The 20,140-nt window shown below is 35.0% G+C and overlaps 1 protein-coding gene across 2 annotated transcripts in view; it reads right to left on the bottom strand.

Moving 5' to 3' along the window:
• The window catches only part of Fam188a (family with sequence similarity 188, member A), an 84,899-nt gene that overhangs the window by 18,211 nt on the left and 46,548 nt on the right, over window positions 1–20,140 (bottom strand). For both annotated transcript variants that reach the window (XM_005386973.2, XM_005386974.2), the window contains exon 11: window positions 5,329–5,401. In XM_005386973.2, the coding sequence (XP_005387030.1) occupies window positions 5,329–5,401 (73 nt within the window). The remainder of the gene's footprint in view (window positions 1–5,328; window positions 5,402–20,140) is intronic.

Genomic DNA, 20,140 nt, shown 5'->3' with positions numbered 1-20,140 from the left:
AAAAATGTACAATTTTTAAGGGAAGGATTAGACTAGTAATTTCAATTCACTGAGTTCCCAATAATTTGAGATAAAGAGAATAAAGAATTTATTTGAAGGTACTTGTGAGAACATTCAAGCTTTGTGAACTTAGCTTTGGTGGGTCTAAAGGTGGAGAAATTATTTGTTTTGCTTAGTTAAGTCATAGCTAAGAGTCCATAATCTCCAAATTACACAACCTTTTTTTGTCCCCCAGCAGTCAAGAGCAATTACTTAGATAAAGTCCTATGTTTATGGGCTATCCTGTGTATCTACCTAATATCACAATGGTCTTCAGGAGGCCCTACAAAACTCCTCTGCGGTATAATGTCATTCATATTAATTAATTTACTTACATCCTGATTCTTCTTGTTATTTTACAAAAATTCTTATATATACATGAGTACAAAGCAAGTATTAAAAAACTTTTCCTGACAGAAAGATGAAGAAAGGAAAGAGAAAAAGAGAAAGAAAGAACTTTCTCAAAAGTGTAACACTTCACATTAGCCAGATACTTGATTCTTTTTTTGGCTCTGAGCACATATACTAGTGTTTATTTTCATTTCTTGAGTTGAGATTACTCACTAAACCAAACCAAGTAATTAGAGTGCTATATCAAGGTCCTGCTGAAATTAAAATTTTGGTAGTACTCCAAATGAGAAATTAACATTTCAAAAGTATATTTTTGACTTTATTTGTGTGCTTGACATACTTAAACTAGCTCCTAACAGCCTAAAGAATCTGAAATGGAGATTACTATACTTACTCAAGTAAATGAGATTCAATATCAAATCTTTATGCCACTAAATTGAGAATGACAGTTCAAAGTAAAGTCAAATTTAGAAAGATTAAAAGGTGCTGTGTTATGCCTTTAGCCTTTACAAAAGATATTGGTAGTGCAGAGGGGGAGGGTGCATTTGATCTTCCAGTATAATAATAGAATCCTACTCTAGGTTCTCACAGCTACCTATGTAGCTCTGGGTAAATGACTCCAAGTGTCAAAAAGCTGGTTTTCCTAAGGATAAAACAACAATGATAACTCCTGTCTATCTCCCAGATTTACAGTGAGGTTTAATGAGATGATGGAAGAAGAACACTTTATAAAGAGTAATGTTCCATACAAATACCAATCACTGTTACACTTTTTATACAGGTCCCCCTTGTAAATTAGGTGTATGCTCCACCAGACCAACACTAAGTCACTGGTTTAGAACATGAAACGATGTAGCCTCCTAGAGGCAATGCTGTACAGGGTAGTTAGACTGCTGGAACAAGTCCATTACTTTAATTCTCAACATGCCTAAGGCATGTGTAACACTGCTGGTACAGGTCTAGCCAACTGTCAGAACTACAGGAGCAGACAGTGGTGGGAGCTAAGGTGGCATGAGGAGTGAGATAAAGACACAAATGCGCATGGGTACCAGAACTTGATCTCTCTGGATCAGTATCAGTTAAGCTTTAAGTATTCTGAGATGGGGTGAAAAAGTACAACAGTCCCCACATCAGCCTCTACTAAATGGAGACTAGAAATACTCAGAAGCTTGTAAGCACTGTCAGTGTGTTACCTATTCTGAGAAGACATGATTTGCTTATATCTTGAAACAAAGCATCATACATTTGGGAAAGAAAACCATATCAGTGATGAGCAGATTAGTCTGTAAATGACTGAAAAGACTAAAAACAAAAACTTACTTCAGCTTCTAATCTGTCTGCTTCCTGGAGTGGACTATAAATAGCTAAAACCCTTAGCAGTGACAGTCAGATGAGAAAGTATAATTTATCTCCGTGAAAAATCGTATGTAGAATAAGACCTACTCTGAAGTAGCTGAATAAGCTGTTTACACTCTTTTTAATAATTCAGGCTATAGTCTTGCTAAGCTGACACACATAAAACTTTGCAGATGAAAACTGTTTTATTCAATGAATAATCTTCCTTCTCTAGTAGAAACACAGCAAATTTTCATGTTGCACCTGCCATGACTCAATTTTGAAAAACTGTCACTGTTTAAAATTTGTAATTTAGCACTGGCATTATAAGAATTCTAATTTTCTTTGGTGAATTGGTAAAAGAAAATGAATAGTAGAAGCCTGATTCAAGAATTTTCAAAAAGCAAATATCCAAACTGACCTATGATAAACAATTCCTAATTTTAAAAAATCTCAAGTTCTGTTATCTTTGCATTATTGATGAGTATTTTCTTCATCTAGACTTCCAACAAGCATTTTAAAGTTCAGGTCTCCTCTGGCTATGAATACTCCTTTCTCTGAAGGAAGGTCACTTTCAGTATGAGCAGAAACATGTCCCCACAAAAGTACTGAATGAGACCTGGCATTTATATGTAAGTGCAGGACTGTGAAGTGATATTCTCCACTGGAATGTGAGGTATATAAAAGCTTCTGAAAGAAAGACAAATCAGGCACACTGAAAAAATGGACAACTAAAATGAATAGATCCTTACCAGAAGGATAAGACAAATGACTAATAAATACATGAAAACATGTTCAACATTCCTGGCCATTAAGCAACCCTGAGATTCCATTTTACCCCAGAAAGAATGGCCATCAGCAAGAACTCAAAAAACAGTAAATACAGGTGAAGCAAAGGGGGAAAGGAACCCTTCCTACATTGTTGGTGGGAATGTAAACTAGTACAACTACTATGGAAAATAGGATGGAGATTCCTCAAACACTAAAACTAAGAAATTCCATTTGATGCAGATATTCCCCTTCTAGGTTTCTTTATGAAAGAATTAAAGACATCCTATTACAGTGATACAAATATACTCATGTTTATAGCAGCACAATTCATATTAGCTAAATCTTGGAAGTGCTCTGTAAGTCCATCAACAGGTGAATGGATAAAGAAAATGTGGTATTTATATACAATGAAGTACTACTCTGTCTTAAAGGAGGGTAAGTTTCAGTCGTTTGTCGAAAAATGGATGCACCTTGACACCATAATGTAAAGTGCAATAAATTAGACACAAAACCCTAAAGATGATGGTTTCTTTTATATAGAAAATCCCAAAGCAGGGCTGGGGGTTAACTCAGCAGCAAAAGCGCCTGCCTGGCACGCGCAGGGTCTTGAGTTCGATTCCCGGTACCAGAGAAAAACCAAAAAAAAAAAAGAAGTAAAAAAAAAAAGAAAATCCCAAAGCACAAATAAACTAAAGAGCAAGATAAAAGATGGAAAATAGGAGCCCAGGAGATAGAAGTTTTGCAAGATGGAGCAATGGGGAAGGGAAGGAAGGAGAAGGAGAGAAAAAAAGAGTTAAGATGCATGTACATATATGTATCAACGCCCCACAATGAATGTAATTATTATGTACCACAAATATGCACTAATAAATTTTTTTTAAAGGGTTAGACAAGACAGAAAAAAAATGTGTTTTTTTTTTGTATTGGGAATTGAACTTGTGACCTTGCACTTGCCAGGCAGGCACTGTGCCACTGAGCTATATTCCCAGCCCCTCAAATATATCTTCAACACATCTTTAAGAGAATATGCTACCCAAAATTGCTCAACTCATTGTCTGAAATATAGTGTGTTAAAACAGAAATCAAAACCCTCATTGTCATTATATACCTTAGTTATTCCAATAACTTCTTGCATCTAGCAACACTTAATAAGTCTATCGATTTTTTTTTTTTTTTGCACTGTCTTCCTATTCAGGTTGAATACTTTGCTGGCTTTTCTTTGATATAAACTGCTCTCTATTGCCTATGTTCCCAGATATAGTGCTTTTTCTTCCTTTAGCTTCATACCAATGTGACCTTCCCTCCTCCAGTCTTCATGATGACCTTCCAACTTATGTTCAGTTTATTTATAACATTTCCTTCAATCTTGTATTATACTTTTATATCAATTTAATTTCATATTAAATTGTTACTGTTTCTAAACTCATCTTTTGTTAGACTTGGTGCTTACCTTGAAATATATTTAAAAACTGGGGGACAGAATGATTTTCTGTCTTTGCCATCAAAGTACTGAAAGTAGCAAGAGAATGATTATAAGTTGTTACTTTCCAAGGTATAGTTCAATGTCCTACACATAGCAATGATTCTAGATAAAAGTCAGTGTGCTGTGGCTAACGTCATTGAGAGGTGGGAAAATGGGAGTGTGTAAAACCCTTCAACTTCTTATCTAAAGAATCAGAATGAAACACTTCCAAAGTTTAAAAGGTTATTAATTCTCAGAAAAAAGAATTTTCTTCAGTGAAGGAAAAGGCGTAATGAAAGAAGATTCAGTTCAAGATACAACAAAACAAAACAGTACAAGCAACAATTCACTTGGAGAGATGAGAATGTATATTTATAAAGTATCTACTCACATTAGAAAGTGGCATTTGATCTTTATAATGAGACCAAGAAATAGGTTCGGCTATTTTCATTTGATAGCTAAGAAAACACATTTACAGACCAAAAAATAACTAGCCTAATATACTATTTGTATGTGATGTGAGCAATGATATATTCTTAAAATTAGCAGGATTCAAATTTTCAGACAGGAAAAGACAGATTTCCAAAAGTAAAAAGTTTCAAGAGAGAAAAGAAAATGTATCTATAAAAATTCTGAATCAATTCAAAAGTTCACAAAGGCTTTCACCTATCCAACAACTTTGGTTTCTGCATGGTAATCTACAATGGAACTCACACAAGGCATTAGTTTTTAAGTTAAATTTGAAAAGTTAGTAAGTTGGCTGTGACGGTCAAGGCATAACTATTCCTTAAGTACATGAACGTGATGGTGATCAAAACAACTCAGGTGATAGTAATAAGAGACATTTAAAATGCAAAATGTCTTCAATTTAAAAAAATATACATACACAAATTGTTTATAAAGTGAACTTTTCAAAACTACACTTTGGCAGGGTAAATAAGCACAAGCTGAGAAGAAAACGATAAAGTTGATATTCTTCCACATCCTTATCCTGGCACAATCACGTATATAGAAATACCCTAGAAGGTCTGTTTATTTAATACTCATTTACATGCATACCTGAAGAAAATCATTTATCTGAACCTCAACTCTGATGTTGAGTACCAAGTGGGGAAAACAATACTACTTTCTGGCGTTCTTTGAAAAATATTACCTCAGAGCCCACAAAACACAAAACCCTTATGCCACAGTGACAAGCACTTATGCTACTTTTTTGGTTCCCATTTTCATTATTTCCCTTTTAAAGTTGTCTAGAACTGCAACCTGCACTTCATTCAGTCACTCAGTAAGTCTTTTGAATAAAGCTCAGCTAAGTATCACCGTATTTTGAATACACAGACATATAAACACAGAGTTAATGTATCTTTTACCTTCTGGATCATAGGCTTGAAAAACTCTTCTAGCTTGTTCTGAAGGAGCTTCAGGAGCAACTAAAGCCATATCCTGAAAAGATAAAATGCCTGCTGTCAAGCAACCATAATGTTAAGATGTTAAATATAAAATATTAGGGTAGAGTGAAGAGGTAATGACATTTGGAGTCAGAAGATTTAGAGCTACACTTCTATTGTAAGTTACAAACTCTCTAGGCCTTTATTTTGCATGGAAAATGGGAATACTACTACTTCCACCACAACAAAATGTTACGAGAATTAAATGCAAAACTTTTATGACACTTGGGAAATCTATCATTATACAGATAATTATTATAATGAAGTCTGAAAGGAATCAATGATATATACATTTACTTCACATTATTGTAAAGGTGAGAAATATAACTTAAAATATATTTTAGCTTTTAAATATTCAAATGGATGACAGTGATTTTTTGTAGCAAGGGATAGTACAATTACACATATTAATGCAATTGTAATCATCACCTTAGTAAGCATGATTTAGCAATATCTAACCAAAGATTAATGAATCAAGCCTGTATGCCCATTTCATTTTTCTTAAAGGAAACTTTCCTCAGGTAGAAAAACATTACGATGGCTAATTTCTTTATCACAGTGAGAATTAGCAATTTATCAAAATTCAATAGCACAAAAATTCAGTGTTATCTTTGTTTCTTCACAAAGCTTTATTACCCAGAGCTAAGCTATTACAAAATTCCATTTGACCCACATGAATATAAAGTCTGGGTTCTTTTTCTCTCTGGTTGGAGCTTTGGTCTGGGCCTTTGTTTATGACTGTGTACACTTACACAAAGCTGATGGAGAACAGTTTCCAAACATCCTTTCCTACAATCTTGAAATACTTTACACATGTTAAATAAAATTTAAAATGCCTTTCTCCTGTTGAAAAACATTTTTTTGTAAGAAATGTGCTAACTTTTGTCCTCATCAACCAGCCTTAGCTTGATCACAGATGAATGAACTGTAAGAATCGATTAGAATAATTTTTATTGATCATGAGGAATAGGTTCCTGAAGACTTTAATAGCATATTCAGTTTTTACAATAAAATAGGATCAGGAATCAAAACAGGGCAAAATTGGGGCCAGGGGTACATCTCAGTGCCACAGTGTCTGCCTAGCAAGTGTGAGGTCCTGAGTTCGATTCCCCATTCCAAAAACAAACAAACAACAGGGCAAATTATAAAACCCCTTATACATTTTTATGAATTCTAATCAAAGAGATGATGAAAAGACCATCTGATAATTTATAGGAAAGCTCAGTGATGTACAGTTATTTTCCACTTGCCATCCCTTGATTGCAATTTCTCATTATCTTGCTTTCCTGCATTGTAATGTTATTTTGCTGATAACAGATGTCAAGTGACACGCATACTTCTGATCTACCATTCAATGCCTTTCTAATTTTGTGATCCAATCCCTTATTGGTATATACTAGATTGCACCTCATCTTTTGCTACCATGAACAAAACTGCATCAAATAAACATGAATATGTAATTTCATACATTTGTAACTGTAGGTGAGATAAACAGAGTGGGATTACTGGGTCAAACGAAGACTGTGTGCTTGTCATTTTGGTAGATATTGCCAGAATCATGAGTTGTTTGCTTATTTAACAAATTTCAAATGTTCTTTCTTAAAAACCTCTTTTTTAAAAATCCATCACCAATACAGCCTTTGCTCTGTAACTCTGTCAAATCTAGGTTTCCAGTGTCAGTTCTCAGACTCAGGGACCAATTGTTAACATGAGAGTTATTATTAATCCTTTGCTTCCTTTATCACTTATTTACAAACCTTATTTACAAAACATTTTCAGGTTTATTATAGTATAAGTTTTAGCTCCCTTCCTCTTTAGAATCCTACTTTTTTCTTTTTTAATTCTCTTTTTTCAAATAGATTTGGGATTTGTGAATGAATATCACAATTAGGATCTATGATAGAGTGATCCATGTAGCAAATCTGGTAATATACGAATTTAAGCATTTTATATTTTATATTTTGTATAGCAAAGTTGAATAAAAATACAGAATTCCATTTAACTGACAGCATTTTACAAACCTAAGGCAAAACATTTCCGTTAGAGTATTATAACTTCCAGTATTTTTCTTACTGTCTCTGAAGGAAATTATTTGATTAAAAGGAGAAGTAAAATAGAGCATTCATGTAGTAAGCGGTATGAAGAACAATATGAAGAGGATTCTATTCCTCAGATTTTAGATTTTCAAGGTTAATATAAGGTTTACATTTCATACTGAGTATATTTTCCCAATCTAACCATCTATACCTTCACACACACACACACACACACACACACACACACACACACACACAGAGTCAATCCTATTAGATGATAGAGACTGTGTACCTGAGGTCAAAGCTCAAAAAATGGAAGAATAAAATATATAACTGTATTTCTATAATTATTATTAAAATTAAGTAATTAAAATGTATTATGTACATGTAATAACCCTACACAAGGAAGGTAAGTATCATTAACTGCAAACATGTACTGATTTAAAAAATTATCTTCTAAAGTAAAAAATAGAACATACATCAACCTTCCACACCTCCCCCTGAACAATGAGCTATAATTAAGTAAAGAGATTCTAATGATGTTTTCTAGAGTTATTTGTAAGTGTTTTCTTTATCCCTAGTAGTACCATTTAGGGAAAACTTTCAATGAGTAGATATAGTGATTGAAACTCTTAGATACCTTCAGTAGAAAAACATCTGAATGGTAAGAGTCCAAAGTACTGCTTTAAATTAGCTATTTAGGCTCTGACTTACCATCAATTACTTTCCACATTAATCAGATGCTTTGGTCAGAGAATATCAAACACTTTCTATTGAGCCAGTTCACTGGTCAAGAGGGACTAATAAACAATACGGTTTTTATAATTATCTAGTCTCACCCATCTTTACTGGTTGGCAAAGTGCTACTGAAAAAGGAGGGCAGGGGGAGCAGAAATGGGGCTATCTAATATCCCACAATCATGAGTCATGTATTTTTTTCACACAGCTCTTTCTGTATTGTCAGTGCAACTATTCACTGATCGCCACAAACCTTTTACAATGTAACATTAGCTACCCTTTTAAATGCCTACTGAAAAATAAGTTCTGCCTTGGCTAGATACAAGTAGCTCACCCCTCAAAAGGTCCTCAAAGTTTATTCATTATACTGTCCATCATTATCAAGAGCAATCTGCTGTCATGAGTAATTAACCTCCAAGAGGCATACCGGATGACTTAACTGTAGGAATGACGCTGTAGCTTGTGTTTTATAGTGTTAATAAGTGCCCCTCCAAAAAGTAAATGTTAAATGGTACATAATTTAAGTTTTAAGTAAAGCTTTACTTTAAAATCACTTTATAATCCGTTACACTGACCTTTCGCCCATTAACTATACTCAAACTACCTTGGTACATGACTGCTTTGAAACTCTTAGGATTTGGTATTCCAGACACTTCTTTGTTTGTTTCTGTGGTGGTGGGGATCAAACTCAGCTCTGTTTGTCCCAGGGCTTACCCTGTGGCACTCAACGTGCAAGCTGGAGCATGTTGGTGTGGCCTGCCTTGTGCCTTGTTACCATCTCCAGCCAAAGCTAGATTGGTACTCATCATTTTTCGGTATTTATTGTGCCTCTGAGTGCCAATTAAGGACAATTACCAAGGTCCCACTGCACTTGTAAAACTGATTTGGAAACTGCTAAGAAATACGTGTCAAGTCAGTTATCAAATGATCTCAAAATATATAATATCACTTATGAGTAGCAAAGAGGTAGTCTGTTTCCTTTGCCTTTATTCTCCAACTGATGTGCAAAGTGCAAAGCGGCCCACAGTTGTGTGCTACCAATTTGTGTTCTATCAGCAAACTTTCTGTTAGGAAACAAAGAAGAGCCCTTTTGAAGTTCTTCTTCCAGAACAACAAACCCTACATTTACAAGTAAATATAAGGCAGCAGGAGGAACTGTCTCAGAGGGCTCCTCTTACTTTGTAGTCACTAGAGGTATTCACATTGAGTAGGCTTGCTTCTCCCCCTATTATCATAACTGTAGAACTTACTCTGATGATCTCTCTACAGTCTTGCTCAGTTTCTGCCAGAGGATTCATTCTTAATACCTAAGGTGTCCACGTTGGTAATACTCTGCTCTGCATCTAGCATGCCATGACTTATGGGCTGCCTTTGGGAGCACCAAGACAAGTCCTTCAAATCACTTTCTGTGTTTTCTCATTTAGATGAAGAATGTAGTTAAGAAGAACTGTTAGCATTTTAACTACATTTCTTTAAGAAAACAGCTAACACAAGCCACTATCTCTAGGCATATCAATACCCACAGTGTAAAGAAAAACGTGTCTGGGTTTTATAGATGATGGAAATTAATACACATACATAGCCAGATCAAAGGTTTAATAACTCTGATAGCCAAAAACTTCCTCTTTATTTCTAAGTAGAGGATCATCAGAACTCAAACTCTGTTAAATCACCTGGCTGGACACCAAGTAGTCTTTGGTGGGAGATGGCATTACTGTCCCCAGCTCCTCCCCTCCTTTTAAAGGAAGGATTTAAAGGATTACGCATCCCTGTCCACTGCTGAGGTCCTGAGAGATTTTTTGTGGCAACGGTCTGCTTACTTGTCCAGGTGACATCACGTTCAGCAAGAGAAACACAACTGAAAAGCTAGGATTGCCAACTCTTCTCCCTCAGTTAGGAGAGCTGCACGTTCAAAAGGGGTTGCCCCTCACCCCAGACCGTAGGGGGAGGAGTCATGGACCAAGTCTTTTAGAGAAGATTAACTTCAGCATTTTGTTATGCTCTTCTGATTTTAAGAAGGTAGTTGTTGAAATCACTCAAGTAATAATTTATACTTCTTACACTCTGGTTTCTTTTCAGGTTGTATAAAGCTTTTTGCCTTTTAAAACAAATACTTTAGCCTCTCAAGTCTATTTTCTTTCTGTAATAGATAAGGCATGAAACCTAAACATAAGTACAAACTAAAATTTAGTTAAAATCAATACATGGGATGACAAAACTGCATTAAATTATAGAAAAAACTGTTACAAAATGCTTGACTGTGAATTTTCTTGTAATAGTAAAAGCAATAAAGCGTCATTTTTGCTAAAGCAAAACTGCAATTTTCAACACAAAGGGCTCTGAAACTAATCGCAGTATTCTTCCTAATGTTACACCAGAGAGTAATGTATAAAGCAGGCTGCTCTGCAGAGATAATTTTACCTAGACTCCCAGTAACGGACACCACTGTAAGGGCACTGTTAGCTCACACAAGAACAGTTAAATGTTTTGTTTCTCCTTCATATTAAATTCGGTTTCTTTATATGTTTTGAGTTTAAATGGTAATGTGTCTTCATGTGTTCTTACCTGAAAGGAAGCTGCTTTATTCTCTGAAAGGTCAAAGGTAGTGGTAGGCACACATACATAAAGAGCCCTTTAAAACCATAATAGAAGGGAACAGAAAAAGGATGTAAAACTCATTCCAACTTCAAAAGGAAGTTTGAAATGGATTACAGGGAAATTAGTCACTGATCTTCTGAAGATGAAACTAGATGCTATAGGTACGGTCCAACTATTTTCATGTTCAATCAGCAGCTGTCACCCCACACTGAGATTCAAATGCACAATCAAAGCAAAAAGATGAAATAACTTTGCTCATCATTTATATCTATAACTCTAATATGAAAAGTATCTTATTTTCAAATTTAAAGGCCTCATCTTGACTTTATATTGCAAATTAATATCATGGTTAGTTTACAAAGGGGAATTTATGAAAGTGGTTCAAATGTTTTATTCTTAAGACCTGAAAGAATCAATAGAGAAAATGAATCAGTAGGGAAAGACAAAGGATCAATAGGGAAAATGATGGTCAGAGAGGAGAATAAGATAAGAGGACAAGTGCCCAAAAATTCAGTCAGGCAAACACAGAAATATATATCATGAAAAGACCAAGCCTCTAAAAAATAAAATATTTACCATATTATAAAATATGTTATAGAGTAGATCCTTATTTTAATAAGATCTGGTTTCACCTTTTAAAATTAATGGAAAACAATTTAAAAAGATAAATAACTTTAAATATAGGTTCTAAATTCTTTAAGCATCTACTTTTAAATATATATATTTCTTTTTATCTGTGTAGGTTTGCAAGTTCTCAGCTACTTTCATCTAAAGCACCATGGCAAGATTTCCATACACAGATCTAAAGGTTTTGTTCTGCCAGGGCTCAGATGACCTGTTGGGAAAGTTCCCCAATCTACTTAGCAGGAGTTAGGTTTCCTTCTTTGAAGAGATCCATTTATTTACTACATTTCACCTCACCCATAGGCTCTTATTAGGAGGATCTGTGAGAATTTGCTGCTTGATGCCTTTGCAGTTCCTATAAGGTTCCTGCAGTTAGATTCTGTGATAATCTCCCTAATTACTAACTATAAAATGCTCATTCACCTAGGATGGTGCATACGCATTTCTCACAAGCAGACTCCCTAAGATATTGTGTCATTGAGTACAGTATCAGTTTTGTTGTTTCAGAGGCTGAAGTTTAGATCTTTAAAAAGACCACTTTCTCTATATTAAGTAGAAAAGATGATTTACAAGATATGGCCATTAATTTTAAAGCTTTAGAAAAATATTTTCATAAAAAGATAGAAAAGCTGTGCGTACTGGCACACACCTATAATTCCAGCTCCTCAGTCAGCTGAGACAGGAGGATTACAAGTCTGAAGCAAGCCTGGACAATTTACTGAGACCTTGTTTCAAAAATAAAATAAAGAGGGATGTAGCTTTAGTAGAGTGCTTGGCTAGTACACAGCAGGCTCTGGGTTCAATCCCCAGTACCACATTAAAAAAAATTCAAATATATAAGATATGAGCTATCTGAAATTTTATAACATATTTGTGCAATTATTAAATTTTTTACTCGTGACTCAAAAATAAAGCTGACTTGTGAAAAATATCATCCAAGCCTATAAAATGTCTTTGACAATTCTCTATAGGTAAGAAGGTTCAACTGAAACGCTAAGTTCTAGGTAACTGGACATCTCAAATATGAAGTAGTAACTATTAAGTAAATATTTCATTATTCTTAAGATGCCTGAAAGGAAACTGCTCCTTTCACAAGGAAGACCAAAATAGTTGAGGTTATTTCACCAAAGCAATATAATTTTATCTATTCTCACACTATGAAATGTCAAATATTATAGAGCAGAGAGTTTAACAAAGCTAATTTATAAATACTTAAATACTATATATTAATACTTAAAACTGTTCTCCTGAATAATATCAGTGCTAGACAAACTGGCTTTGTACATGCTGAAGATTAAACCTAGACTCATATCTCTCACCATGCATTAAACTAAAATTAAAATGGATCAAAGATCTAATTATTAAAACAGAAACACTAAATGCATTGGAAGACAGAATAGGTAGAACTCTTGAAGACACAGGTGTAGGGAAAGACTTAATGAGCAAAACCTCAATCGCACAGGAAATAATGCAAAGAATAAATCAATGGGATTTAATCTTATTATAGAGTTTTTGCACAGCAAAAGAAACTATCAACAGAATGAAGAGACAACCCACATAGTGGGAAAACATTCTTGCAGCTGTTCCTCAGACAAAGGAATAACATCTAGAATATATAAAGAACTCAAAAAAAGTCAGACTCCTCAAATTTAAGGACACTATCCAAAAATGGGCATATAAAATGAACAGAAACTTCTCAGATGAAGAAACAGAAATGGCAAATAAATGTATAAAAAATGTTCAACATCACTGGTCACTCATCAGATGCAAACTAACACAACGCTGAAATTCCATCTCACTCCAGAAAGAATGGCTATCATCAAGAAATCATCCAGAGCTGTGGAGACCCATAGAATTCTCATGATCAAAAAATATTTAGCACTCCTAAGCCTGTACCTTCCTCTCCACACCCCTTTCCCTGGCTTCTCTTAACAAAACTGGGGCTAAAATCCATCTTCAGTGTCTGGAAAAATCAATCTGGTGATCATTCATGACCTGTTGATACACAGCAGAAAAAAATGTGGAACTTGTAAAGAGAAACACTATCCTAGTGGGTAAGATTTGTAAACCTCACTGGGGACGTTATTTGAAAACAGATACTCCAAATTATGGTTTCTCAATCTTTTTTCTTGGTCTTGTCAATGTGCCTAAAGAAAACTCCTCCAGTTTCCTGTTCTCAGTCTTCATAAATGAGATTCCACCAACCAACTCACTATGTATGTTATTCCATTGCCCATAAATGATATCTTCAAGGTTGCTTCGAGGCTCCCCCAAGTAATCCCTGCTACCAAAGAGCTAGCGCATTTCTAATCGGTGAGACCCACTGGTCAGCCTGTCTTTGTAAGATCAGCAGAATGGTTCTGATGGAGAAGTCACTAAATCTTAATTTTATCTAACATTTGTCAATGTCTAGTTTTGTAATCCTGACCAAATCAATTTGCTTTCCTCTTTCACATGTGAAGGGACACAAGTAAAAATCAATTGTTTACAGTATCATTGAGATGGAGCGTACTAAGTAAAAACACTCAAAGCTTGATGAAGCAAGATTAAAGCACTTTGACAGTTTTGAGGATTGTTACATGGGTTTGCACACATTTACTTTTTATAAAACTACTTAAAAACAACTTATTGACACAAGATGAGTGATTTAGGAGAAATGCACCCTGGAAGAAAGCGTGGAATAGTTACTTCCACAGAGAAACTGACAGACTGAAATAGTGTAGTTGATATTTCATCAAGTCACCAAAAGAAGCAGGGTATTATTCTTAGCCACCCTTTCTCAAGTTAAAGAGGAAATTGTATATTTTAGTGAACTCACAAAATGGTGATAGATTAAATGGTGATAAGCACTAGCATAGATATATAAAAGGCACCACACTAAATTTAACGTACTCTCAAACACTTACCAAACAGCAGTCTGGAAAATTACTTAAGGCTTAAGAATAAATTTTGTAGTTTGTATTATTGGCAAATTTCAGATAAAAAGATTTACTATACCTCTAATTTCTTCTATGGCTCATGTAGTTAAACTAGATAAAAACATGATTGTCTGGCTGAAGTAAAAATGTTAGTGAGATAACAAGATTGTTTACAATTAATGAGATGATATGACTTCCTCTATTCCCTCACCTTAGTTACTTAAGGTCTTAATTTTTTCACACCAATATCATTCTGTTAGAAGGAAAATTGTATTCATTGATAATTTTCCCTTCAAGGTGAAATAGAAATAATTAAAAACTCTACTTTATAATTGTAATTATAATTAATAATTATAAATTGTAATCATATTTGATCAGCGAGTTATCTACAAACATAAAATACAACAAATGTACTAAATGCCATGAAAATCATCATCAGAAACTGAGGTCAGGGCTGGGGATGTAGCTTAGTGGCACAGTGCCTGCCTGACAAGCACAAGGTCCTGAGTTCAATTCCCAGTACCAAAAAAAAGGCTGAAGTCAAATCCTAAAAAAAAAAAAGAGATATAAACAACTACACTACAGAAATTTAATTGGATCCATTTTCAGAGAAAAATGGCTGAAATGAGCATCTCTGGAATTATTCAGAAGGTTAATTACTATTGAGGTGGTGACAAATGTGTTTATTTTAAGATTGCAGATAACATTTACAGCATTTCTTTACACCAGCAATAACCTTAAGGGCATGTCATTTATAGGTACACTAAGATCTACAGTACTCAGTTGCAGCAAAATCTGAAAGTATATACAGAGATTTTTATTCTTCATATTTATTTATTTCTTTTTTTAGTTTTTGTGGCACCTGGAATTAAACTCAGGACCTTGCGCTTGCCAGGCAGGTGCTTGTGCAACTGAGCTATATCCCTGGGCTTTTTTTTTTTTAAGAGAGTAAAAATTAGAAATGACACAAAATTTAAAAACAAGGTGATAGCAAATCAACAATGCTTGTTATATCGCACATTGTTATCTTCAAAATAGTTGTTTGGATTACCAGATATAAGCATGTAAAATTGGTCAAAAAAAATTAAGCATTAATTATTCCTTTCAAAAAACCAATAGAAATTAGTAGTACAATTATCTTAGGTATTTTGTGTGTATATGTGTGTGTATACATATATATACTATAAATATAAAAATATAAATATATAAATTTATAAATAGATATCAAAACTGCTGTTTATTTGATTAAAAACTCAATTTGTGCTTTAGCTTATTTCTCCCCATCTTTCTTTTCTCCTTTCCCTAGCAGCTTCTTTCCTTTTCACAATATCTATTGTACTGTTCAGATTTTATTTACTCTTTCAGGTTCTTACACTAGGGAGACAATACAATGTTTATACATATGGATCTGATTTATTTCACTTCTGATATGGTCTCCTGCATCCATTCACCTATAAAGCCTCCAGTTTATCTTTCTTTATACCTGAGAAATATTTCCTTGTATAAAAATACCACATCATTTTTATCCATTCCTCAGTTGATGGATATTTGGGTTGTTTTGAAGATTTAGCTATGACAAATTGTGCTGCTATAAACATGGGTGCACATATATCCCTGTGGTATAATGTTTTCAATTCTTCTGAGAAAATACCCAGAAGAGGAATAGTTGGACAAATCTCCACACTGATTTCCACAGTGGTTGTACCAGTCTACCCCCCCACCAACAGTGGAGAAGGGTTCCTTTTCACCACATCCTCCCCAGCAATTGTTACTGACTGATTTCTTGATGACACCCATTCTTTCTTGGGTGAGATGTAATCTCAATGTTGTTTAATTTACATTTCTCAAATGACCAATGATGTTGAACATTTTTTGATATGTATTTATTTGCCATTTGTACTTCTTCATCTGAAAAGTGTGTATGCATCTTAGATGCCCATTTTTGGATTAGATCTTCGTATTTTGGGGGCCTGATTTTTTTTTAATTCTTTATATGTTCTAGATAGAGGTCCTTTGTCTGAGGGACAGTTGGCTAAATTTTTTCCCAATTTTTGGGTTTTCTTTTTACTCTGTTGGTGATTTCTTTTGACATGCAAAATCTTTTCAATAAGATGAGATCCCAGTTGTTGATTCCATGCAGTTTGGTTTTTGACAATGAACTCTCTGTCCACCCCTATGTCTTCAAGAGTTCTATGTATTCTATTTTCAAGCAGATTTAGTGTTTCTGTTCTAATATTTAGATCTTTGATCCATTTTGACTTTAGTTAGTGCATGGTCATAGACATGGGTCTAGTTTTAGTCTTTGGCATGGGGAGAGCCCGTTTTTCCACCGTCATTTATTAAAGGGGCTATCTTTCTTCCAGTCAACATGTTTGGCTCCTTTGTCAAAGATAAGGTGGCTGAGTGTGTATGTAGTTGTATGAAACCATTCAATTCTTATGTTTGCATCATACTTTTCTGTATTTTAAAATTAAGCAAGCCAGGAGTGGTGGCATATGCCTGTAATCCCAGCACTTGAGAGGCTGAGGCAGGACGACTGCTGAGAATTCGAGGGCAACTTGGGTTACATAGTGATTTCAAGACCAGACTGAACTACACAGCGAGACCTTGTCTTAAAAAACAAAAACTGATAAGTAAATTTAAAAAAGTAAAACAATATGTAAATAAGTAAATAAAACAAAAAATAAGTAAATAAAATAAAGTAGCATACATATATTAGCCTTACAACTGGAAAAGAAGGCGTGCTGTTATGAAACAATACTAAGTGAACTGTTCAGTTCCCAAACAAAGTTCTTTATTTGATAATACAAGTCAGTACAGGAAAGTAGCTTCAACTTCTAAAGGAAAGATGGTTGGAATCACGAAGGGTAAAAAAGAAATTAAGAAAAACCAAAGGGAGAAATTAAATTTCAATGAATGTAATATACAACCAAACTGAAGTTGAAATTTGAAGGACTTTTTCTAGGAAAGGACATACTAGAATCTTAAAAGTTAGTCAGCCTTTCTTTATCTTGTATATAAACATATCAGTATCTATCTGGAAAGTTGGCTCATTGACAAAATTGGGAAAAATGAGCTAAAGTCATTGAGCATTTGACACTGGAATATTTTCAGCCAAGAGGCTATGTGAGGATATTGGCAAAAAGTTAAAAGTAATATTCTTTGGCCTAACATAAATACAAATAATTCTTAATTCACTGTATATGGGGAATTTGTGTATGTACATAACACATGTTAATTCTTTTCTGTCACCTTCCTCAAATGTAATTATTTCCTACCTTAAACATATGCTCATAAAAAAGTTTACATACAGTTTATAAAATTCAATACATTTTAGTGTGTCACTGACTAAGACAAACTTTTAGGAAAAACAGAACTCAAAACTGCTACTGTTTGTTTGATAAAAACTCAACTTGTGCTTTAGCTTATTTCTCCTATGTAACTAACATTATTCATAATTATTGTTCAAAATAATTAATTTTCAGGGGAAAAAAATCACATTTCTTCTTTTTCTCTTTATTATCAGATTCTAATGAAGCTTTCATCTCCATAAAAATTTAATAATATGTGTATAGAACATATAAAACAATTACAATGTAAAAATTATACCTAAGTCCCTACAGATGTCCAATTCAGTTTTTACTCTCCATCTACATATGAGACCATAGGTCATTTTAGTAAAGCCAAATCTAGTTCTATGAATATCAATCCCCCATAATTTCTTGGAAACAGTATAATTAACACTTGTCAATTATTTGTACCTTAAATGTTACTAGCAATGCTTTTTACATTGTTAGTAAAAATAGTTACATAGTTACATACATCTTTATATCCTATGTAGATTAAATTCAATACAGCTTCTAGTTGACATTCTAGTATTTTATTCTATCTTGGATGTGAGATTTCTACTTTCCTAGCCACATAACGTTAGAAGGTTTCATTCCTCCTCCAACTGTTTTCTTTTGACATACAGAATGGAGTTTAGGTCAAATGAATTCTGGCAACTCTTACTGGCAAAAAATTTCTATAAAAAACAAACAACGTTTATGTTATCTACAATGACAGATATTCTCCTATCACTGCTCTTTAGAGGGAAATACAAGAAAAAAGGGTCATCCGAGCAGCTGCAGCATAGCCCTGCACAGGGCATCTCTCATCTCCACAGCCCACTGCTATGTGAGGCGCACATCATGACAAACTCTCATGAGGGGATCCATTCAACCACAGCAAAACTGTTCAGTACATGCCTTTCTGAGGCTCTGAGCACAACTGTTAGAAACATGTATCTCACTAGGCATTTCTACACCTCATTTACAAAACCTATGCAGCGCCAAGCCCTGTCATTTTACACCAGGATAAAGCTCTCAAACTCATGTACTTTATTCCTGTCCAGGTCATTACACTGGACCAAAGTATACCCTTGCTTACCTGAAATGTCACAAAAGTCTTGTTCCCCTGTCCTTTAGGTTAGCCTTCAGTATGTCTATTTCCACAATTAGCTAGAGGGACTTTTTCAAAATGTGAATTTGATTCTGTTTCTTTCCTTTCTACCTAGCGCTACACTACTGTCGCCTCTAATTTTTACCAGGGCTAGTGGTTGTCACTGCTCTTAGGTTAAAGAGAAGCATGCCTCACCTCAGACCAGGACCCTTCCATTCCGGGTGCTCCTGTTCTTTTGTCAGTTTGTGCTCACCACAGCCCTCCCCATACAGTGTCTGTTTACTCCCTTTTTCCTACGTAGAGAATGCACTCTCCGCTTCCCCCCCAGCTTAACCTTACTGATGCCTCAGTGCTAATTTCTGACCTAATTTCTTCAAGGAGACATCTCAAACTTCCAAAACTGGGATAAATACTTCCAGCATTGCTTTGTCAATAGTTGTTCTGGCTTGTATCTAGATGTCCCCCCAAAGTCTCATGTGCTCATAGTTGGGGCTTTGAGGAGCCGGCTGGTTTTAGCATATGATACTGGGATTAAGGGTGTGTGGTGCTAAATTAACCCACTGATTGGGATTAGCATAGTTCTGGGTGTGGCTGAGTTGATTTATTAAACTCAGAAGCCCTACCCAGGGTGTGGGTGGCACCATCCAAAAGGTTTGTAGCCCAAATAGTATAAAAGATGGATGGCTACTGCTGCTGCTTGCTCCCTTCTGCCTGCCATGCCATGGCATGAACTGTTTCTCCCCTGTGGGGCCTCTGCCACGCCACTCCGCTTTGAAGCCAGCTGACTGGGAACTGAAACCTCTACAAAGTTGAGCCAAAATAAACCTTCCCTCTAACTTGTGACTCACTCTCTCAGCAACAAGAAAAAAGCAACTAAGGCCATGGTCATCACAGCTGTATTACTCTAAGTGATCATTTGAGCAATGCCGTCCTTCACTAGAATCTACACCTCTCTAAGAACAAGAACTATCACTGTGAGCACCACTATATTCCCAGCATCTGCTACAGGTGCAAACTGTAAGCCAATGAACGAGCATAAATGCCCTTGATAGATGAGTATAAGACTAAACGAAGGCAGTTAAACCTTAGCATCTTCAGTGTATGAAAAATTCCATTGCTTTCCAAAGACATTTCACAATGCTAAATTATAGGTTGCCTTTGAAATTATTAAAATAGAATATGCTTTTTAAAACTTAATTGTAACCAGTACAAAGAATTCCACACATAAGTTACAGAAAATAGACACATACAGACACACAAAACAGTCTCATAGAAAAGGACATCAGGGGCTGGGGACTTAGCTCAGCGGCAAAAGCACCTGCCTGGCAAGTGCAAGGTCATGAGTTCGGTTCCTGGTACCGGAGAAAAACCAAAAAAAAA

The sequence above is a fragment of the Chinchilla lanigera genome, unplaced genomic scaffold (genome assembly GCF_000276665.1).
Source record: "Chinchilla lanigera isolate Chin_1 unplaced genomic scaffold, ChiLan1.0 scaffold00028, whole genome shotgun sequence".
Taxonomy (NCBI): Eukaryota; Metazoa; Chordata; class Mammalia; order Rodentia; family Chinchillidae; genus Chinchilla; species Chinchilla lanigera.
The sequence above is the reverse complement of the archived record's forward strand: the minus strand, read 5'-3'. Positions and strand labels throughout refer to the sequence as shown.